General features: G+C 36.9%; 1 protein-coding gene across 22 annotated transcripts in view; it reads left to right on the top strand.

The window, feature by feature from the left end:
* ank2b (ankyrin 2b, neuronal) overlaps window positions 1–23,923 on the top strand; it is a 140,045-nt gene that overhangs the window by 78,133 nt on the left and 37,989 nt on the right. For 17 of the 22 annotated variants that reach the window (XM_058394499.1, XM_058394498.1, XM_058394513.1 and 14 more), the window contains exons 3-29: window positions 761–859; window positions 3,172–3,270; window positions 3,361–3,459; window positions 4,444–4,629; window positions 6,458–6,481; window positions 8,322–8,420; window positions 9,828–9,926; window positions 10,964–11,062; window positions 11,366–11,563; window positions 11,813–11,911; window positions 12,539–12,637; window positions 12,713–12,811; window positions 13,073–13,270; window positions 14,487–14,585; window positions 15,164–15,262; window positions 15,401–15,598; window positions 16,916–17,014; window positions 17,551–17,649; window positions 17,730–17,828; window positions 17,925–18,023; window positions 18,110–18,182; window positions 20,317–20,458; window positions 20,711–20,722; window positions 20,805–20,892; window positions 21,073–21,170; window positions 22,154–22,189; window positions 22,994–23,218. In XM_058394499.1, the coding sequence (XP_058250482.1) occupies window positions 761–859; window positions 3,172–3,270; window positions 3,361–3,459; window positions 4,444–4,629; window positions 6,458–6,481; window positions 8,322–8,420; window positions 9,828–9,926; window positions 10,964–11,062; window positions 11,366–11,563; window positions 11,813–11,911; window positions 12,539–12,637; window positions 12,713–12,811; window positions 13,073–13,270; window positions 14,487–14,585; window positions 15,164–15,262; window positions 15,401–15,598; window positions 16,916–17,014; window positions 17,551–17,649; window positions 17,730–17,828; window positions 17,925–18,023; window positions 18,110–18,182; window positions 20,317–20,458; window positions 20,711–20,722; window positions 20,805–20,892; window positions 21,073–21,170; window positions 22,154–22,189; window positions 22,994–23,218 (2,963 nt within the window). The remainder of the gene's footprint in view (window positions 1–760; window positions 860–3,171; window positions 3,271–3,360; window positions 3,460–4,443; window positions 4,630–6,457; window positions 6,482–8,321; window positions 8,421–9,827; window positions 9,927–10,963; window positions 11,063–11,365; window positions 11,564–11,812; window positions 11,912–12,538; window positions 12,638–12,712; window positions 12,812–13,072; window positions 13,271–14,486; window positions 14,586–15,163; window positions 15,263–15,400; window positions 15,599–16,915; window positions 17,015–17,550; window positions 17,650–17,729; window positions 17,829–17,924; window positions 18,024–18,109; window positions 18,183–20,316; window positions 20,459–20,710; window positions 20,723–20,804; window positions 20,893–21,072; window positions 21,171–22,153; window positions 22,190–22,993; window positions 23,219–23,923) is intronic. The other 5 variants (XM_058394497.1, XM_058394501.1, XM_058394492.1 and 2 more) reach the window with 4 other exon arrangements.

Genomic DNA, 23,923 nt, shown 5'->3' on the forward strand with positions numbered 1-23,923 from the left:
CACACTAATTACACACTAAATGCGCACAAACTACACACAAACTGCACATTTACTACTCTCTAAATGCACATAAGTACACATAAACTACACACTAAATGCACACAAACTACACATAAACTACACACTAAATGCACACAAACTACTCACTAAATCCACACAGACTACACAATAAGTGCACACTAACTACAAACTAGCTAAGTGTGACTTCCTCACACTATGATCAAGGGTGGATTTCTACACACAACATTCAACTATTTCCAGAAATTCTTCATAGCTAATGTAGTTTGTAAACTCTGTGTTCAGTAAGTACTTCATTATTCTTTAGGGTCTTTGCTTCTGTTTAATTTAAAAATAATAATAATAATAATTTAAGTGAAATCTGAAGGAATATGTCATGATGTTTTTTTTGCTTGGTATCAACGAGCCTTTATATCAAACTTTCTATATGATGTTAAGGTATGCTTTATTACACAATTGGGTGTGGGGCTGCCAGATACAGTGACATTGCCAGTTTTATTAATATCTTGAATGAACCCTTAAAATCCTTTGGCAACTCTCTGTGCCAAAATGACACAGCATAAACGGGATCATCCATATTTGCTTTGATATTTATATCAAGCCTCTTCAGTGTAGTAGTGTCATACAGTCAGGAAGCACTTTGGGGCATGGATGAGGAGGTACACGGAAACTGTTTTTTTGTTTGGAAAATCTGTTTTGTATGCGTGTGCTTGATTCCTGGCTTGTTTTTTTGTCTCTACAGAATGGACTCAATGCTCTGCACCTGGCAGCTAAGGAGGGGCACATGGATCTTGTCCAGGAGCTACTGGATAGAGGTGCCGCAGTGGACGCTGCAACGAAGGTGACTTCTTCCTGAATAATAAATTATTCTAGGATTAGCTGTGAGAGGAATGAGAAGAGATTAAGGCTCGCTGTACTTTTGGTGAGAGGTTTGCAGCATTGTATGCTATATAGGTGGGCCCATGAACTAGCAGTGCTTTGGCAGCTGGTGATATCTAGACCTGGCAACCACATGAAAACAAACTGTCTACTCACTCGCTATTATTGGGATGTGTCATATGAGCGCTTAACCAATGGAGTGAAATGGACCTTAGGGAAATACTATGATTCTTGGGCTAATGAAAGCTTTTATTCCGGCTTAATGTTACATTAGTGACTTGACTTATCTATCCAGCGTAAATACTTTCTAGTTACTAAACTATTTCAGGACAAGATCATTCATCTCATGTGAATAAGTAAGATATTGTATGTTCTTTATTGTTCTTCATCTCAAGACAGCACCTTACATAACAGTGGGTTAAAAAATGACTGCGTACTACAGAAACAGAGCACTGACTTTCACTGAGGTTTAAAGCATTGTTAGTGACTAACAGAAACACTGCCCTTAAAATGAGTCATCAGAAAAGATCTGGCTCATATTTTGAATAAAAGACAAAAGATCAGGGGTTTCTGCCTTTTCCTTGGCTTTAAGAATCTTTAAACATTGTGTTATGATGTGGTACAAACAGTCATTTTATTGACCTACACACTAACTAGAAATTAACTACACATTTACTGCAAACTAACTACAAAACAAACTAAAGACTAATATCATATTAACTGCTAGCTAACTACACAACTGCATGCTAACTAGCTAAGCATAATTTCCTCATTCTCCTCAAGGGTGTATTTCAACACACAACATTTTTTATCTTGTACAACGTTCGTGAATTTCTAGAAAACCTCCATAACTAACATAGTTTGTAAACTCTGTTGTTCACTTCATTGTTCAGTTACCTCAAAAAGGCAGAGGTCCATACGACACTAAATTCACCTCCTAAATGGACGGCATGAATGGATTCTTTGTTTATATATGGCTTTTCTCCAAAAGCAGAGACAGCAAAAACTACTTAGCCCTTATTCATTAAATCACTGATTTTAAAAGACTTTCAAACAAAACAGGCTCATACATAACATATGACCTTCTTTAAGTTGTTTGTTATTTATAACTAAGATTACTTGTCATTGGGAAGTTGTTGAATAGGGAACTTTATCTTAGGGACTAAAGACTTAGAGGCTGTCATCTTTGGGAGAATAGGGACTTTGTCTTATCTGAGACTGCATGCTCAAAATACATAACCCAGCTTTGAAAAAGCTTCTTAAAATCCAATAGTTAATAGCGTCTTTAGGAATCCTAAAAGTAGTTTAAAACATTTATGTTTATCACAGACAAGTGTAACGCATGGAACTTAATACTCATGTCACATGATCACAGAGTAGCCTCCGTCACTGCTCTGGAATGATGGAGCCAGACGGGATGGCCAGAGATCATCACTCAGAAATGACTTGCTATCTCAAGCATGGGAATCAGACACGCTTTACGCTCCTCATGCTACCAAGGTGCAAGAAGTGGTTTTAGATATCTTGTGATGAAACACAATCTCAAATAATCTTATATCGGCAACACATGCTCGGGCATATAACCATTAAGCTTAGTTTGTGGAAATCATTAACCTTTAACTAAGTCACTCACTCACTCAATCACTCACATACAAACAAACACACACACACACACACACAGATAGAGAGAGAGAGGGAGAGAGAGAGAGAAATCCCTGTTTGGATACTCCAGCCTCTGCTGGAAATACTAAATCATCTCGTTCCTATCTCTCTATCATCACAAGCTTTTCTAAACAAGACCTTTTTTTCCTGACTCTTGTGCTATGCTTCATCATGGGGTCTGTGCTGATAAGGACAATTGAACTTTAAATCACACATATCGGATAATATGTGTCCTCTAACTATGAACGTCACATAATCATGGAGTGCACTTTATTCCAAGGTGCTATCTCCAATCTCCCTTTAAATATATATAAAGCACATACCATATATAAATAGCTGATGCAATGTTTGAACACAGTATATTGACGTACAAAACCCTGGAAATTCAAGTTGGGAAAACAAATCTTGAAGTCAAAGTTTTAGAGAGCCTGTGACTTGTGTAGCAACAGATTTCTGTTCTTGGGGTCTAATTTGTGGTCTGTTTCTATTGATGTTTCTGTGAGATATTACAAAATTGAAACCTATTACACAAAAAAAGTTTTGCTATCATTTTGGTAATATCTGATATTATTACAAAACAATAATACACAACATTGTGTGCTTGCCCAGCAGAAAGGAAACACAGCTCTCCACATTGCCTCTCTAGCAGGTCAGGGGGATGTGGTGAAGATCCTGGTCAAACGTGGAGCGGACATCAATTCACAATCACAAGTGAGCCTGGCGTTTTTTGGTGATTTTTTTCTGTTTTTGCTAATAGTTGTACTAAATAAAAGGTAAATATCGTGTGTCATTATGCTACAGAATGGCTTCACTCCTTTATACATGGCTGCCCAAGAGAACCATTTGGATGTGGTTCGCTATCTTCTGGAGAATGGAGGAAATCAGAGCACAGCGACAGAGGTAACCAACGACAACAACAACAAAAAAACCCCAAAACAAAACAAGCAAGCTACTGTAAGTTTGCTTTTATCTTGTTCAACTGGGTTAACCTTGTCAGAAATGTCTGTGGATATGTATTTTTCATCAAGCAATTCAGATTTTTTTTTCACTTGATTATGAAACAGATTATTTGTACTTTGTACAAATACAGTATGGACCACAGTTAAATGTTCTAAATAATGTCTCATATCTGGTCATTTGACTCACATAGACCAACAACACATGAAAATGGTCATAAAATGCGAGTCAATAGAACAAATTATCTTTGCAATCTATTAGTTAATGCAAAAAAAATTAGAGCAGCTACAGAAAGCAGTTAGTTTACAAAAACATAATTTAGTCCATGTCAGAGGAAGGATACAGTTAGTCTTGGCCTTCAGGCAAAATTCAAAAGGCTAAAGACCATGTAATTACTGTGAAAACAACCAAACTACCTGTTCTCAACACTGTCTGCACAGTGTTGCTCCTGGTTAAAGAATAGCTATTTTCAGCTTTGGTAGCAGCAATTCTCTATATTTATTCCTTAAATCTCTATATTTAGTATTTTTTTGCTATATTTTGTTAAATTGTGTAGTATTTTGTTATTTGTTATATTTTTTGTTATATTTTTTGTACCCTTAAATTTGGGTATTTTAGTATTTTTTGTTATATTCCTTCTTATTTTATCTATTACCTGTGTTTGTGTATACTGCTGGAAGCTGTAATTTTCCCTTTGGGATGAATCTATATAATGATATTAAGCACAGGAAGTGGATTTGGGTCAAGTTTTACATATTTGTAAAGAAACAGATAGAAAGAAAGAAAGAAAAATCATTTCTGTGCTATAGATATATTGGAACTGTTCATCCCACACTATAAATGCAGCTACATATATCTTCCAACATAGATTTCTATGCCTCAAAATATAAAGAATTAAACATGATTAACACTATACTGTGTTTGCAGGATGGCTTCACCCCTTTGGCCATTGCGCTACAGCAGGGCCATAATCAGGTTGTCTCCATACTCCTGGAGAATGACACTAAGGGGAAGGTTCGTCTCCCCGCCCTGCATATTGCTGCCCGTAAGGATGACACGAAATCTGCTGCCCTGCTGCTCCAGAATGACCACAACGCAGATGTCCAGTCTAAGGTAGACAACCGGGGAACAAGAAATGAATGAGGCTAATCAATCACAATTAATCTCAGATATGAATATAACAGCAATATACATGTGCATGGTGTCACATTTAATCCTCTAACACTTAGGCACTTCTATGTCATCTTGTCCATATTTCTCTCTGAAATCTTTCCTGTTGCTGTTGGGTAGCTCTTGTAGGAATCTAATCTACAGTGCTACAGTTTGTTTCCGTCATTGTTTCCATTGTGTATTCCATGTTGTCTCCATCTCTCTTTGTCTCTCACAGTCTCAGTGTGCCTGTGTGCTGTGTCTTCATCCTGATGCTATCCGGGTTCCTATCTTTTCTCTATCATTCCATTTGTCTATAAGACTTCTTTATCAATATATATTTTAGTTCTGCACACTTTACTTTTGAGTAAATCCATATAAATATGTAGCCTCAGCATGAGTTCTCTGTAAAGGTTATGAAAAGATTTTTATTGCAAAAAAAAATGTGTGCATGTGTTGATTTAGATGTACCCATTTTTCTCTGGAAATTTCTACTGACTCATCTGAGGCCAAAGGTAATGGGTAATTAAGGGAAGAACTGTCTATTGCTTCTGTCTAAGCTTCTTTTTCTGTCCCTGTTTTTGCTGTTTTATCAGCCTCCAGTCTTCTGGGAAGACATTCCTATAGATTTTGGAAAGTAGCTGTGGGAATTTTTGCCTACAAGAGCATTAGTGAGGTTGGGCAGTGATTTCAGGCGAGGAGGCCTGGTGCGCAGTCGGCATTACAGTTCATCCAGAAGGTGTTTAGTGAGGTTGAGGTCAGGGGATTTCATTCTGGAACAGGTTTCCATTGCAGGAAAATTATAAAACTAGCGCATACATTCTCTAAGACATTCTGTTCAGTTGTGTGCTTTCAGCTTTATGGCAACATATAATGTACATCCGCTTAACAATATTAACACAAACAATTAACACATGCAGGTAAACACTTCTCTGTACTGACTGCTCTACTGTCCCCGGGCTGTCTAAACAAAACAAACCTCCCAATTTTTCATTTAGCAATAACTATAAACTCTAAACAAACAAACAAACAAACAAAAAGTCCTGTTATTACAGCATATCAATCACATCATACTTCTTAAATTGGTCGTTGATACACTGTGTGTAGGTGTAGTTGTATGACCTATTTAAAAATGAACAAAAATTAATACTTTAAAAGAATTTTGCAAAAATGCATTGAGTAAGATATAGTATATCTATAGATAGTTTTATAATATTATACAACATCTGTGTTCCTACATTTATTATCTGTAAAATTCCGTCCCTGGAGAGAATAACAGCACTGAGTCTTGTATGTATGTACTGTAATGTATAACTAAATTGAGACACATTGGGATGCTTAATACACAACATTTTGAAGTCCTTTGTATTTAATTCAGACCACAGGTTTTCAATGGGGTTTAAATCCAGGCAGAGAGATTATCAATGAAACCACTGATTTATGATTTTGATAATGATTCATGTTTGACCTTCTGACAGAGGCAGCTAGGTGTTAAGCTACATTACATCCTGGTACTTAGTTGAAACTGATGATGCTTTTAATCTTCACAGTTGCCCACTAGTCAGTATTTGACCTGTGAGTACAATATCAGAACAAAGAAAGTAAGGAAATAATCATCCAAAGAAAAATGGGATATTATGTGCATGCAGAACATGAATACATGTGTGTATTCTCTGTGCGTGCGTGTGTGTTTGTGTGTGTGTGCGCAGGTGTGTGTTATGTGTGTGTACGTGTGTGCGTGTGTATGTAAAACATAACAATGCTTTTCCCTTCACATTCTTTGCTGCAACAGATGATGGTCAATAGAACTACTGAGGTAGAGATCTTTTCTGGTCATAAATATATTTTTCAGCAGGTTATCTGCTTTTTCTTTTAACATTTTTTCGTATTTTACACATTACACTTATTGGCACTGCATGTGGAATTTTATTTTGTTACTTTTTCGTACACATTTCTGTGGCTGGCTTCTTAAGTGTCATTCAGAATTACCTTTGGGTTCACTTGCACAGTTGCAGTATGCACATTATTTCTATCATCTTTCATGAATATGCTTGCCTGAAACATTACACTGGTTTTATGCTGCCATGGTTATGGACATTTATTTGCCAGTATGCCTATGTTACAAAATTGTGGATGCAAAATCCAATAGACCATGGAGTCTTAAACATGTCATCTTCTCCCGTATGGATTAAGATGAATGAATCCCTTCCCTTCTGAAATGTAAAATTTAAAAATCAAACAAGCAAATAAAATGTTAAATACTGTACAATTTTGCAATATGCCTCTATTAATTGACAGAATGTTTGCGAATTGAAGTAGCTAGATGAAAATGCAGGGCAAATACTTGGCAACCGGTTTGATCATGAACACTTGTGTTGTACCTAATTGATAAATTATAATTGATAAAATAATTCATATATTATTAATGATTAATATGATTTCTTCACTCAGCCATTTATACAAGGCTGAGGAATATTTTTATTTTTTATTTTTTTAATTATTTAATTATTATTTTTATTTTGCATGCTTCCTTTTTATCAGTAATCTATTAACATTGAAACTTTAACAGCATCACTATCCTATACTGAAAAATACAGCATGTCTCTTTATCTCTAATATTCACAGCATATTTAAGCAGGAAGCACATAAACAGTATTAATAGAAAAATCACACACAAGAAGTGGAAAATAAATGTGCACGAATTTATGGTTGACTTGTTTAAAATAGCCTCACTATGTCATGACTTATTGATTTGTTTTGCAAGTTAAGCAAACATTTATAACCATCTGTAAGCAATTTGGTTTTGATTATATGATTTTTTTTATATATATATTTCAATGCATAGCATGATGCACCACATAATTTTTTTTTTTTGCACCTGCTTTGAATGTGTATCACATAGTCAATATATCCTTCACATTTTTGTAAATGATGTTTTCACATTAAATCGGACCGTGACTTTCAGAATGGAAAGGTAAGGCCAGAGTTTCACATTCTTCAGATTGCTCAGCCAATCTCTATCTTCTCATATTCCTAACCTGATTCGATTCCTGATATATTCTACTGTGGGATAATGCTCCTTTTTATTTATTTATTTATTTATTTGTGGATATCTTGTTATTCTGTGGATTTTCATTTCTGTTCATTTCCTGTCCTTTGTTTAACAAAACAGTATTTTTCAAAAATGTATCTGTATGCACTTGCTTTTAGCCTTTTTTTTGTTCTGCATGTCTGTGACCTCTAATGTCTCTGTGTATGTGTGTATCTGAGTTTTATATATGGGATCTTCATAAGGTTTGCATTTTTTTATGTTTCATTTTTCTACTCCATGTTTATAGGAATTACTGAACTTCCTCTAAAAATGTCTTTTCAGTTTCTTTTTCTGATATGCAATGCCACGTTTGACTGCTGCATGCTACTACAGTAGATAGAAAGTGAAGTCAGGGATGCATTTCTTTATACCGAAGCCCTTTTTCGTCAATAAATGCAGATTTGAGATGTTGCTGGGTATAAAATCCTGATTATATAACAAACGGGGACAGATAAGTTGCTCTCAGATCAGCATTTACTGACAAGTGTGGCTTTGGAGCATGTGTTTAGAGTGAAGTGTTAAGTGTTGTGTTCCTGTGTTGCTCTTTTTCCCCCCTGTGTTACAGAGCGGATTTACACCACTGCACATCGCAGCTCACTATGGGAATGTGAATGTAGCGACGCTACTACTAAATCGAGGCGCTGCGGTGGATTTTACTGCAAGGGTGTGTATTGGAATGCGGTGCACATACACACGCAAACATTCAGACTAAAAAGAATATCAGACGGCAATGTAAAGCCTCAGCATGTCAGAGTGGCAGAGTCTGCATATTTTCAGTGAACATTCAGCCTTTTTTGCCTACACTGGCCTGTCCTCACCTACCCTGATCCTGAACTGAACCCCTGACCAAGTCTACTGCGCTATGACAGCCATTTTTGTGTCCAGTTCATTTTTTACTATACAGTAAACACTTTATCCAGTGGATCTGAGTCTATCCCAATGCCTGAGTTGGGAAACAAACACTGGATATGACACACATGCACATTCACATATTCATTCACATCTACAGGCAGTGTAGACTAGTTAATCCATGTACTGGCATATTTTCTGATGTGGGTGGAATCAGGGGAATCCAGAGGAAAGCTACTCAGGCTCTACTCAGATAGAACAGGTGAATTTCCACACGGACTAAAAGCCAAGCTCAGGGGACCTGCCACTGTGTCATAATTCTTATTTAATATTTATTAAAATAAAATTGTTAAAAGTTAATCATTAGTGGTAATTTCTATTTATTTATTTATTTATTCATTCATTCATTCATTCATTCATTCATTCATTCATTCATTCATTTATTTATTTAATTAGGCCTTCATATTTTTGTCGGTGTTTAATGACTCATGATTTTTCTGTTTACTTCCAAACAATTGTTATTTGTTTCACATTTACTAATATATAAAACTGATGTGTGTGTGTGTGTGTGTACATAATATTAAATAAAGAACTGTTCATAAATTAATCAATAATACATAATTAGCCCAACACCTTGCTATAGCACTAGTAGTAATAGCTCCACTGTGTTGATTTATCTATCTGCTTAAGCTTACCAATTGAAAAAGTTTGTTTGCACAACTCAATCAGTAAAGAGATAAGTAAGTAAACAATCTATTTGTCTGCTGAGCAACCACAGGAAAAAATCAGCGACTGAACTGTGAATACCCCTGTGTTTGTAGATGATTTGCAGTTTGATTCAAGATTCAAGAATGTTAATTGTCCTGTGCCCACGCTTTCTTTTACACTGAAATTCTGTGTCTGCGTTTGCAGATGATGTGGGTTTCATAAATGTAACTGCTATTCTTTTAAATAGCCCTTGAGTCAGGGTTATTTGTCATTTTACCGTGCACCATTTATACACTCCTCACTCTGAGCTGTGAATAATATGTGAGTTGGATGGTGTTCATTATAAGAAGCAGTCGACAGAGCACCTTTATTTAAGATAAACCATTTTCATTTGCACAAAGAGAACTTAATGAACCACACCTTCGGAATGCTCCATTAAATTGTTCATGTTGTTTTATATGGCAGACCTTCGGTAAGGTTACCTCTCTGTTAATTTGTGTCTTATTTTTTGCAGAATGGAATCACACCATTACACGTGGCATCGAAGAGGGGAAATACAAACATGGTCCGGCTGCTGTTGGACAGAGGAGCCAAGATTGATGCTAAAACAAGGGTGCGTAGCTTTAGTAGGGCTGATGTGTCTGGTAGAGTAGAGAGTAGAGTACTTTATTCATCCCCAAGTGGAAATTTAGTGTCCCAACAATAAAGACACAAGAGCAACACAAGCCCTAAAGTGCACAATAAACTCACAAATATGAACGAATGAATCCACATACGCATAACTGTCCAAGTTATTTATAGATTGAAGCTGATATTTCTCTACAGATTAGCTTTAAGACTGAATGGTACTCATCTGTTACACAGTTTATTTCTCATGGTGTGTTTGGGGCTTACCCTCGCAATGTACTGATTACAATGCTGAGCTAACACACATTGTTTAGGGACAAACACACAACACAGGTCAGTATATTTGCTGGTTTGGCTTTGATTCATAACACACTGGACCTGAATTAAAACAGACTAATGTGCAGACAATTTGAGCTTAAGGGCTATAAGGATATAAATCCCAATAATGTGAACTGTGTAAAAATCACAGCCCTATTTATATTCAGTTGCCATGGCACGATGGGAAATTCAACATTATCTGCTAAGTTTTTGTTTCACCCAGTTCATTAGTTCATTTAAAGAAATAAGTCAACAACAACCAAAACAGTTTTCTGTCATCTTTAAGGTGTCAGTGCTGGTATAATCCAGAACAAATGAACTTTATGATACATTGTTAAGGCATAAGGCAAACTGGCCACCGCACCGAAAACCATTCTTGAGGAGTACATCAGCCAGATAAAAACAAACATCTATTGAACAGATAAATTGTGCTATATGATATGTAGAGGCCACCGGAGAGAAAGCGTCTGATTGCAACAAAAGAAAATCAACAACCCCACTATAATAGAAGACAGTCAGGAAACTAACACAGTTTAGAGTGTCCAAGGGCATGGTGTGTGTGTGTGTGTGTGTACTGGTGTGGGTGTAGAAAAGAGAGAGAGAGAGAGAGAGAGAGTGCTGGCAAGTGGGTCATATCCAGTGGTGTATTGAAATGAAAATGAAGTTTGTCTCTCTCTCTCTCTCTCTCTCCCTCTCTCTCTGCAGGATGGCCTCACACCTCTGCACTGTGCGGCAAGGAGTGGACATGACACAGCAGTGGAGCTCTTGCTGGAAAGAGGAGCTCCCATTCTGGCCAGAACCAAGGTATATATGCACACACACACACACACACACACACACACAGAGCTATATAAGTATAACATTAATATTATTATCTGTTCGGGTTTTTCTTAATGACTTGTGTGTAACTGTAGCTGTAACTTAATCTTCTTAACCAAGATGAAATATTTTGACTTCTAGTTTTTCAAGTAATGTTTCTGAGAACGTTATTGACCCCCAACATCCACCCCTCAGACACACATAGGGCATTTTGCATACCCGTGGTTTGTAGGATGATGCGAGTCTGTGACTCATTCTCTCTTCCTCTCACTTCTTGTCTCCAATCAGAATGGCCTGTCTCCACTCCACATGGCAGCTCAGGGTGACCATGTCGATTGTGTTAAACACCTGCTGCAGCACAAGGCGCCGGTGGATGATGTCACGCTGGACTACCTGACCGCACTCCATGTTGCCGCTCACTGTGGCCACTACAGAGTCACGAAGCTTCTGCTTGACAAAAGGGCCAATCCCAATGCTCGGGCTCTGGTACCAGTTCTATTGCCTTCATTAATAATAATAATAATAATAATAATAATAATAATAATAATAATAATAATAAATGTTTATCGCAATACCTAAGGCAGAAATTGGCTTCCATTTGACAGGATTTTGTGCCGTTAGGATTTTTATTGATTTATTTGGATAGTAAACTACTAATTGAATTCATAGCTAATATTACTGATTTCACACAGCAGTGTCTTGTCAACTCCTTGAATCTGTCTCTGCACTTCACAGAACGGCTTCACACCTCTTCATATCGCCTGTAAGAAGAACCGAGTGAAGGTGATGGAGCTTCTTGTCAAGTATGGAGCTTCCATTCAAGCCATCACTGAGGTAGAAACACACACATACACAGACAAATATACAAAACCCACCAGAATTACTGGCACCCTTCATGCAATTGATGGGGGAAAAATAATAAAAAATAAAATAAAATAAAAAATAAAAACAGTGATTTGGTGTGGCTTTACTATTTCTGCATTGATTTGGAAGTAGGTTTTGCTCATCATATTGCTAGAAACGATGTATGGTGAAGTCTGTTCTGGCAGAGTAACCAGGTTTTGTGTAGAAATATTTTGGTCTGTATTGAATTACATGAAATTTCCTCTAAATCATAAGCCACAAAACAGCCCAATGATCCACCCATATATTTCTCGGTGGAATATCAGATGCTTTTTCTTCTATGCAATCCCCTTATGTCACCCAATGGTGATTTGGCTAACATGGCTAAACAATTCAGTTCAAACAACACAATTCCTGATTTGTTTAAATATTTATTAACATAGGCATGTAATCATTTTGTCACATAGAATTGAAATAATCTGATCAGATAAAGTAATTCTATGGAGAGTTTGGAAGTAGTTGGAGTACATTTTTTTAAATAAAGGGTGGCAATAATTCAGGAGGATATTGTATTCATGTGAGCTTTCCCTTATGCTTCCTTGTGCTTTCTTTGCCCAGTCTGGCCTCACCCCTATACATGTGGCAGCTTTCATGGGCCACCTCAGCATTGTTCTCCTGCTACTTCAGAATGGAGCTTCTCCTGATGTCAGCAACATAGTGAGTACTGTCAGTGTGTGTGTGTGTGTGTGTGTGTGTGTGTGTGTAATTAACGCATGCCTTTTTTAATTCTAGCGTGGAGAGACAGCGCTGCATATGGCTGCTCGAGCTGGCCAGGTGGAAGTGGTGCGCTGCCTACTGAGAAATGGTGCAATGGTAGACGCAAGAGCCAGAGTAAGAAACTCAACACACACACACACACACTATACTTGTACTTATACAATAATAAGATATGATATCTGGCCTTATGTGTACAGTTTCCCAGATTTATCCAATAGAAAAAATGCCAGATTCTTCTAAAGATAACACATTTTTACTACTGTATACTATTTTCTTAGCTATAATAATATATTGATTTTGTCATATTTATGTTACTAATACTTTTAGCTTCTTTGTATCACTGATCTGACCATCACATCTCCTCCACTCTAACAGGAGGACCAGACTCCACTCCACATCGCCTCTCGGTTGGGGAAAACAGAGATTGTCCAGCTGCTGCTGCAGCATATGGCACATCCAGATGCATCTACAACCAACGGCTACACACCTCTGCACATCTCTGCCCGTGAGGGACAGCTGGACGTAGCGTCAGTACTGCTTGAGGCTGGAGCTTCTCATTCCCTTCCAACTAAGGTGAGAGATGAGAAGTGTGTAATTCAAGCCTGGAATTTTCTATCCTTGCATCCTGTTTCTAACATCTAAGAATGAACCTAAGAGCAATATCCCAGAGAAGTGAAATTAGATTTTTTATTTTTATTTTTATTACACGTTAGTAGTAAAATCACATAAGTCATTAAATCTCCTTATAGTTTACTTTTGCATGAAACATGTACATTTTTATTCAGAATATCTTTTGTGAAACCCAGTGTCTAATTTCAGTTTGTGAATTGATGCATAGTAAATTTTATGCCAGAAAGCCGTCAGAAGATGCTTATTTTATTGCTTATTTATCTATAACTGCAGCTCTGACAGTAGTGCAGCTGAAATTCAAATCACAGCTTCATATTAATGTGTAGGTTCTAATACATCATTTCTATAGAAACTTTTTATAACTTATTCATAGGGACTTGTACATCATTTTAGACACATAAAAAGTAATGCATTAAGTACCATGTTTGTGTGCAACAAAGAAAAATACATTCAACTGTTTAGAGAGTGGAAACTGTAAAATTTGTAAAGAAATTATGGATGGAGTCTCCAGTGTGAGCAATTTTTTGACAGTACGTTTTTTTCTGTGTTTTTTTAAAATTAAAATTATAATTATAAATGTATAGCAAATAAAAAAGAAAGAAAAGAAAACCTGGGAAAAAAGGGTAAGGAAGGTTAATAAATTCATTTACATGGAACTCGATGCTTTTTATATCCATTCCTCATTACTCTAGTGATTGGAAATGGCAGGGTTATTGAGAAGGTCTTCTTTCTGTTAGAGCTGGGCTAACATGGTGATCATGTGACTTCATGGACACACCTTTTTTCTGAGATAAGTCACTGACTAACTAGCACCCCCTGCTGTGCATCCCTGAGAACTTGTTTTTCATTGTGGTGATAGAAACGTGACTGCATCACATTGCGTCAGCATGTTATTTTTTTATGGCGCACAGCTTATATAAAGGACATTCATGAGGTTATGTTTACCCACCTACCATGCAGATTACAACTCAATGTAGGTGTTAATTGAAGAATTAGTGAATAGATTAGCACCTGCTTAAATCACCCTTAGTGTACAGTTAAGCCTTAAGCCTCTATAAGTAGCATGCAAAGACAACAATTATGTAGTTCTCATAGACAAATAATTCAGTCAAAGAAATGAGATTTGTTGTGTGTTTTTTTTTTTTTTTACCACTTCCAGAAAGGATTTACTCCCTTACACGTTGCATCTAAGTATGGAAGCCTTGATGTGGCCAAGCTCCTGCTGCAACGTCGAGCCCCTCCAGATGCATCTGGGAAAGTAAGAACAACATTCTCATGCTGTCATCTAGATGAAATGGACTAAAAAAAAATACATTTCCAATGGACAATCTTTAATTTTATAGCTGACAAATTAGCAAAGTAGGATTTGAGAAGGCACAACAATATTTATATCCATCACATTTCTGTCACTTGCTAGAGACAATCAGCTCTTGAAACACAGATTTGCTATATAACATACATTACGATGTTATTGTGCATATTCAGTAGAGCCTAATTCATAGACTTTTTTGGACTGTTGTTTAAAAGAAAGCCATAGAGACAATGTTGACTACAAGAGCGCTGGTAAGCATAGTTTCATTTGATGGTAATACAAACTTTTATCAAATAATAAAGCCAAATATTTCTGTTTCTTTTCTTTAATAAGAAACCAGATAATAGCTCCTGCCAAGCTTGCACTTTAATCTAAACAATAACATTTTTTTTTATAAGATTAACACATTAACACTCTCTAGTAACACAGCTTTTATATACGCATATGTGTGTATGTGTATTTTACTGACTTTGCACTTCTAACAGCTTCTTCTTAACCCTATGCACTGACCCTCATTCTTGTAGAACGGTCTCACGCCTCTCCATGTCGCTGCACATTATGATAACCAGAAGGTGGCACTGCTGCTTTTGGACAAAGGGGCTTCACCCCACGCCACAGCCAAGGTGAGAGAGTGCACCATCATGGGCTTTTTGCTTAATGGTGGTTTGCTTTCTGCAAACCTTGATCACTGGAGCTCACTAATCGCAAACTTTCTCAAGGTTCTGTCTCTAATTCCATCTCTATGCTTTCTGCCTTTGCAGAACGGATATACTCCCCTCCACATAGCTGCAAAGAAGAACCAGATGGATATTGCCACTACTCTATTGCAGTATGGTGCAGAAACCAACATCCTGACCAAGCAGGGGGTGACGCCGCTTCACCTGGCCTCTCAGGAGGGCCACAGTGACATGGCGGCTCTGCTGCTGGAGAAAGGGGCCCACATTAATGTGCCCACTAAGGTAACAGTACAGTAAATTACAGTATATGAAAAAAATAGCTTGTCAAAACCACAACACAGAAACTTTGGGTTTGTTGGAAAGTCCAGCTAGGAACAAACTTTTGTACTACAGTGCTGTCGAATTCTCAAATCCGATTGGTCAGTAGGTGTTGATGCTCTCGTAGCTTTTTGGTGCTCTTATTTTTATTTTTCATAAGAGCATGACTCTTCAAATCACGGGTTTCTATTCTATGCACTTCTATTCTATTTGTGCTCTCAGGTATTAGTGCTTTGAAATAGCCAAGCTTTCCATAACAGGAAAGTGTAAAGCACAGAGAACTTTGTAGTTTTCAGTTTCTCTGTAACATGACACTGCATTTTTGGGTGGAATTATTCATTCTGACAAAAGAGACAAAAGAGAGAATGGTGAAGAAAAAAACTCTTTGTAGCAACTGATTATAGCATGTGATAATAGGAACTTGTCTCACAGACACCACATTACAAACTGTTAAAAGTTTGTGTTCGAAACTGTGACAGAAAAATTACAACCTTCCAACCTTCGCTGGCAAGTTGCAGTGTAAGTGGCATAAAACACTTATTTGGATGTGGACATCGAATCAAACCCATTGCTGATTATTTTCATATAACAGGAAGCACTGAACTGTTATAAATAAGATTATATTTATATTTTATATATATGATCATTTATGGGTATTTGCAGGAAAGCAATTAATATAATCTTATTTATAAACATGTTGCTTTGTAAACATGGTTTATTAATGTTGGGGTTTAGCGTTTTAGTGTACATTAAGGCAGACAAAAACATGCCAATCATTACCAAACAGACGTCTGGATTAATTACCATTAAACATTTTTAAATGAGAAAACAAATCTTGTAATGAACTATGAGAAAGATAGGATTCTCAGTGCAACCTGAACAGATGCTGTTGATGCTGATGACTAATCACAGTGAGTTGTAGTCCTACTGGAATACACATAATCTGTATATGCAGTCATTAATATAGCCACTGGACAGATGTGTTTTGGCTAATTTTCAACAAGAGTGTCAGAAATGAGTGAGTGAATATTTCTGTTCTCCCTAATTACAAATTCTACTGCCTTAATTAAAAGTATTAACCTTTAACGAATGCATTCAGATGAATTTGTCATTCATTCATTTGTGAATTGAGGATTTTAAAGGAGGCGATCACCCAGTATTCTCAAGGTTCATTTGTACATGTCTATACAAATTTTTTTGTTGCATTTTAAATAATTGCTCTTTAATTTTAATTATTTTAATCTTATTGATCGCATTGTCGCTTGTTTATTTTCTCCACAGAGTGGCCTTACAGCTCTTCATCTGGCTGCCCAGGAAGATAAAGTCAGTGTTGCTGAAATCTTAGTTAAAAACAATGCCAACCTCGACCAGCAAACTAAAGTAAGAAAATTACTGCAGTGCATTTTCTCAAGGAATGGATGTAAATATGATCCAGAAAAAATTTTGCTCATAGAAAAAACATAATATTATATATGATTCAGACAAACCACATTGCCAGAACAAAACAAAAGGTGCATATTTTAAAAACACTAGAGAGGGTTGTAAGCTAAAATCTCAGGGCTATCAGAGAGGCACTTGGCCCTCAAGCAAAACTCATATGTTTCAATTCTGTCATATGTCTTATGATTTATGCTCATTGACAGCCACTTTGAGTAAAAGCAGCTGACAAATGAATAAATGTAAATGTATAGATGGTAAGAAATGCCAAATATAGAGATTGTAAACAAATGAAACACTATCTCTATATTTGTCATTTCTTACCATCTATACATTTACAATGAAACAATTCACAATCTTTTTTAAACCTTACTTCATAAAATTCATATCAGATTCATGTTCAATGTCTTCATATATCGCTAGTTGCACCTATTAGCTCAGAAATGTTTCAAATAAAAGATCGATCATTTTTCTTCTAGTTGGGTTACACACCACTAATCGTCGCCTGCCACTACGGAAATAGCAAGATGGTCAACTTCCTTCTAAAAAATAACGCCAGTGTCAATGCCAAGACGAAGGTATAGTAGTCCTAAACAACATAAAGAAAAAATTATAAACATGTTCTTCTGAAGGTGACGTGTCTGTGTCCTGTGTTCAGAATGGATATACACCTCTACACCAAGCAGCTCAACAGGGCAACACACACATTATCAACATTCTGCTGCAATACGGAGCCAAACCCAATGCTACCACTGCGGTGAGTACATGACCACATGCACAACACAAACAGACATACACACACACACACACACACAACGCAGATTTGCATTAATTCATGATTTTTTTTTTCCAGAATGGAAACACAGCCCTTGCCATCGCTCGTCGCCTGGGTTACATATCAGTGGTAGACACATTAAAAGTGGTTACAGAGGAGGTCATTACTACGACAACCGTAAGTCTAATTTGAAACTCTAATTTGAAACGAAGTATTATTGGCTTGTGTGTATGTGGTAATAAGCTGATTGTGTTTTGACACAGACGGTGACTGAGAAACACAAACTAAACGTGCCAGAGACCATGACTGAGGTCCTTGATGTGTCTGATGAGGAAGGTACGATTCAAAATCAGCAATTTCATTCAGCAATTTCAGCAAATCATTATTTTTCTTTGAAAATTTCATCTGCAGGACTGTGTTCCTAGATAGACTTTACTCATTCTTACTGATATGACATGTCATGTAGCACTGAAGCAGACTGCTGATGGTGCTATATCTGATGACTCCTTTGATGAAGGTACAAGGCACTATTCTACTAGTGCTTGGTTGCTGTGTAGAACTGGCAGGTTTTTTTTTTTAAAAAATGGATGCAGTAGTTAACTGAACACTTATAATAATTAATTGTTTAAATCATGGATAATTATATACTAAGTGTGCTTTGCATGGAATTGGATACTTTTTCCCCTTGTAACACAGCAACAGTTTTACCTCACAGTATGCTGAATATCCTATTATCACAATGGGTTTGAGAATAATTTACTGATTTATTAATCTATCAAATTATTCATCAATGATCTATTTATTTGTAGTGCAGGATAGACTTATTTAAGATTCTAGATATTAGAACCTGCATGCATGGGGTGGTAGCTCAGAGCTTAAAGACCTTGGACTGATCAGAAGGTCATGGGGTGCAACTGCTAGGCCTTTGAGCAATGCATTTACCCCTCAACTGCTCACTTGCTCAGTTGTGGAAATAACTATTGCTCTGGATGAGAGCATATGCTAAATGCTATAAATGCATAAGATTCTTTTTTCTTTTTTTTTGGAATGGCATAGTGTCTGTTGCCATGGCTGTAACTAGCTATGAGGACACTGAGGTCTGGACTTCGGTACATTAGGCAGGGTAGTTTTAGTAAGTTATATTTCTTTATTTTATTGTATTGCTTTTCACGTAGAAACTTCTACAGTTGTCGAATTCGATATAGAAACGATGAAGTGCTGATAATGTGGTGGCAGAGTGTACATTACTATGTGGAAAAACGTTCCAAGGCTCAATCTGCAATGATGAGGAGAATGCTTAAGGTTTGCTCTTAGACTTACTAACTCTCATGGACACAACACTGCGAACACTTCAACATCTTGTAGATTTATATATAACACATATAGTATTATGAGCTACCATCATATATATAGATAGATAGATAGATAGATAGATAGATAGATAGATAGATAGATAGATAGATAGATAGATAGATAGATAGATAGATAGATAGATAGATAGATAGATGAGAATATGTGACAAAATATATAAATGAGAGTGTTTATGTGAACAATTGGTGGTTTGTAAAATTAAACCTCAATTTTTTAAAACATTTAAATTATGCCTGACACCAAATTAGGTTGTAAGTTGTAGTAATGTTATCTGTAGTCTTCTTTTATGACTACATACTGTTCAGTATCAGCTCATGATATTAAGTTGTTGTACTGTTTAATATTGCTGTATCAGATATTAGCAATTGATGTACACGTTCCACATTTTGATATATCAGCTGTCACAATTATGCAATGTGGCCTCACAAAAGGTTAGATCCTAGTTGCAGGAATGTCATTTTTTTAAGATAAGTGGATATTGTTTATGGCATTTGTGGTTATAGCATTAAGCTGAAAAAGTCTATTCAATGCCAAGCTATTATTTTAGACGCTTACTGTATCTCTCCACTGGGTGCCTTAAACTACAGCACAACTATTCGCTTATAAATATTCATTTTTGTTCTACCCTGTAGGTAGCCACTATGCTTTTGACAGCAGAAGTCCACTCTCAGGCTTCAGTATGTTTGATATTTACTGTCAGTTTTCCCTGCTGCTTTTTGCCAGTCCTAGAAATTCTATCCTTGCTGGTCAGACCTGGCAACAGGAGCAATATTGCTTTATTATCCGTACTGATTGTGTCAGCACTGAGCTTTAGAGCACTTCTTAATGCCAGAAAAAAGAAGAAATGTGTGCTTTTAGTGTAGTGTTGCTGAGTGTGAGTTCCTTAATGCTAAACGCTAGAAGCAGTAACCCCTATTTAAGCACACATACCTTTTGTTTGTGTTTCTGTGTGTGTATGGTGCATTGCATAATGTGGTATTTACAATACACTTCAACATTGTGTTTTAGTTATGTTAGTTGGACATTAAAATATCTAATAATATCTTAGCAATATTTTATTCGTGTTTTTATTTCTCACATGTCTATGTCTGTGTCACAGGTGAGGATACTATGACGGGTGATGGAGGAGAATATCTGAGAGCAGAGGACCTGAGGGAGCTGGGAGACGATTCTCTGCCTGGGCAATACTTGGATGGCATGAATTACCTGAGATTCAGTCTAGAAGGCAGCCGGTCCGAAAGGTGAAACATGCATCATAGAAATATGTAGCAAAAATATTAATCACAATTAATTACTGCATGGCAAATATGACATTTATATGATCATTTAGGTACTACGTTTAGTTTTACCTTTCAATGATTTCAGTATTCCTACTAAAACCAGCTTCTGATTGCACAACACTGCTTGATAACTCACAAATATTTTTAATAGATTCTATAACAGACAATTCCTCCTAACTTCTAATACTTTTCACTCTTTTAATGCTCACATAGTCGGTTCCAAAGGTATGAATCCAAAGATTTTGAAATTTTATTGTTAGCTATTATTTGCTAGAATCCCTTGCTCATTGGTTCTGTGTCATTTCAGTATGGACAGGTCCTACATGTCTAATCGTTATGGCTATTACTCCCCAAAGCATGATGGGATGTTGGATGACACTATCCACAGTTACCAGGTGAAGTCACACAGTTGCACTATACTGTTGATGTTTATTGTCACTTAAAAACATTCAATCTGAGGAATTATCATAAAAGATCATTCAAAGCCCTGTGAGGTCTATTATTGTGTTTTCTTGAAAAGAATTTTGAGTGTTGGATGGAGTTCATATATAATATCTTCACTTAACTGTGTCCAGGTGTCATCCCTTGCTAATGAGAAGGACCCATTTAGATTGAACTGGGAATCAGAAAACTTGGACAACATTGCACTCTCCTCCAGTGCTGCTCACTCTGGGTATGGCATATAGATACACATATTCTAATGTCTGAAAATGTGATGGTTCATTTATTGTTACTGTACAGAATTCCAGCTGGAAAATTATAGAACCTCATAAAGGAGGTTTTGGTAAATAGATATGGTACATTGAAAATCGAATTTGTCTGTTATCTTAGTAGGCCTGGGGCCTTACTATTAAATTAATGATAACATACAGTACCATCATATGTGAGTGTGGTTCTAGACCCAGTTGCAGGAACCCAGCAGTGTTGCTTTGGGATGTAAATCTACGAGTAATTGAGGTACTGAAGTTGCCCTTTGGTGGTATCAGGAATGAAGGATAGGTCTTACAGAATATGCTGGTGATCCTGCTATGTGAGGCATTAGGGAGGGGTTCACTGGTCATCATCTAGTCACTGGTCACATCATCTAGTAAACCAAGAGTGACAAGCTTGTGAAGGGAAACATGGACACTTGGTGATAATAGGTTATAGTATACATTATTACAAAGATTAAAATGGAGATAGATCTTGTTTTGAAGACTTTTGACAGAAACAGAGTGATCACAAAAAGGCCCTGTGGCTGATGACATCCCAGTTTATGGGTGCAATGAAACATGACTCTGGTATTATGATGTTGATTGTGGTGGGCTTTGGATCAGCTGTTCACATGTGTGATATTGAGTCTACTTTGACATTCTTGGAATCTAGACAATATGAAGCTCGTAGTAGACTGGTCCATTGGGCTTGTCCTGGGGTGAGTCACTTTAGACTACTGTACAAAGGAGTGTTCTGCCTGACTATCTGTAGCTCTTTGTTGAAGATATCATAACATCCCAGTCCAGATGTGAAGCTTTCCTTAAAAAATATATTAAGGTGTGCATCATAGCGGGGGATACTTGGCCTTTGGTTGCTCTTTTGTATGCTTCTCTGCTTTTCCAGCTCTCTCTCTCTCTCTCTCTCTCTCTCTCTATTCTGATGGGTATTTTGTTCTCTCTCCAGCCATTCCTCTCCGTGCCATGAACATGACAGCAGCAGGTGACTGGCTGCATTTTGACCTTTGACCCCCATCTCTTGCACTGTGCAACCCATTCAGAAATCTCTGTTTTTGTCTGTCAGCTCTCTTAATCCCAAATTCACTCCTAATCCGACACAGAAACACAGAAACATTTACTTCTGTGCCCAGTTACTACCTAAGGTGCTAACATGGATATGGTGTTTAATTTATTATTGTCTACCTGAAGCGTTGCAGGATAAAATCTCACATTTATGGCACTGAATTTTATTCAAATGTAGATTGGACCAGAAACCCACTAACACATCTGTTACCTGTTGTATGAATGTGTACTTCCTGTTAGGTCATTAATAATATTCAACCCTAGCTATTTTGCATCTGTTTCTTAATTGTGTACAGTTAAGCACATCTTCTATTCACAATAATAGTATGGATAATATGAGTCCCAACATAGAAAGACACTATATAGCAATTGTCAAATGCTTTATAAACCATTCACCTTTCAAGATGTTTTCACACCATTGCATTATTATCCTTCTCTACCGTACTATGACTATGTCTTGCGTTCACTAAATGTTCACACAGTCATCCGAATGCTGTACCCTTGTGAATCCTAACAATGTGCCAGTATACCATACATTTGAAGCATGCTGGGGAATGTCTCTAATGTTGAATGTGGTATTTCATTGTGTGTTGTGCACACAGGTTTACCCTGACACATGTAACTTCCTCGTTGGTGTGTCTTTGCATGTAAAAGAACAACACAATAAAATTTCAATTTAGGAGCCAATAGACTGCATTAACATAGATGTTTGCCTCGTTTGCAGCTTTCTTGTCAGTTTTATGGTGGATGCCCGAGGTGGTGCCATGCGAGGATGCCGCCATAATGGCCTACGCATCATCATACCCCCCAGGAAGTGCAGTGCTCCAACAAGAGTAACATGTCGCCTAGTGAAACGACATCGCTTAGCGACCATGCCCCCGATGGTTGAAGGAGATGGGTTAGCTAGCCGAATTATTGAGGTTGGACCCTCTGGGGCTCAATTTCTTGGGTAAGCTCTTCTGATTTTACAGTAAAAGTGATGTGAAATAAGTGAAGTGACAAAAACCTAACCAAAGGCTCATGATTACCTGAAAATCTCATCACTAAATAAAAACAGTATATTGATTCGGAATGGTTTATGTAATACTCAAGGACTGAACCTCTGTACAGTCTAACTACATAACATTATAAACAATGGCTTTTTCTTGTTTTTGCATAAATTCCAAATACTTATGTCTCTTTTGCCTCCATTAAAAAAGCTTGAATTTCTTATCTGCGCTTAATCAGACACCTTGCAGTAACTTTCAAGACTTTTGTTTGCTTCACAGCTTGCTCTAAGGAAAACTCTAAGGCTTGATTAACCATTTTGCAAAGCAAAACCCCCCACTAATGAAAACAATCCATGATTGATTTGATATGTTTAATGTGGTTGACTTAATGCAAGTAAAATCTATTTTATGGGTTGAAGCCGAGGGCCATATTCAGGTTTGGCATCTTAAATTAGCTCAGGTGTGACATTCAGAGTCAGTATATGCAGGTGCATTTCTGGGAGATCTGATTAGACAATTTAAATTACCTTTTAAAACCTCTGAGTTTTCCAGATTTCATTCACACACGCATCTCAGAACGGGGTTTTCCGTTGCGTCTAGTTTACTCACTCATGGCTAAGCAGATTGCATTTTTCTGTAATTGTTTAGTGACAATTACAGTATGA

The sequence above is a fragment of the Hemibagrus wyckioides genome, linkage group LG07, assembly GCF_019097595.1.
Source record: "Hemibagrus wyckioides isolate EC202008001 linkage group LG07, SWU_Hwy_1.0, whole genome shotgun sequence".
NCBI classification, from domain to species: Eukaryota; Metazoa; Chordata; class Actinopteri; order Siluriformes; family Bagridae; genus Hemibagrus; species Hemibagrus wyckioides.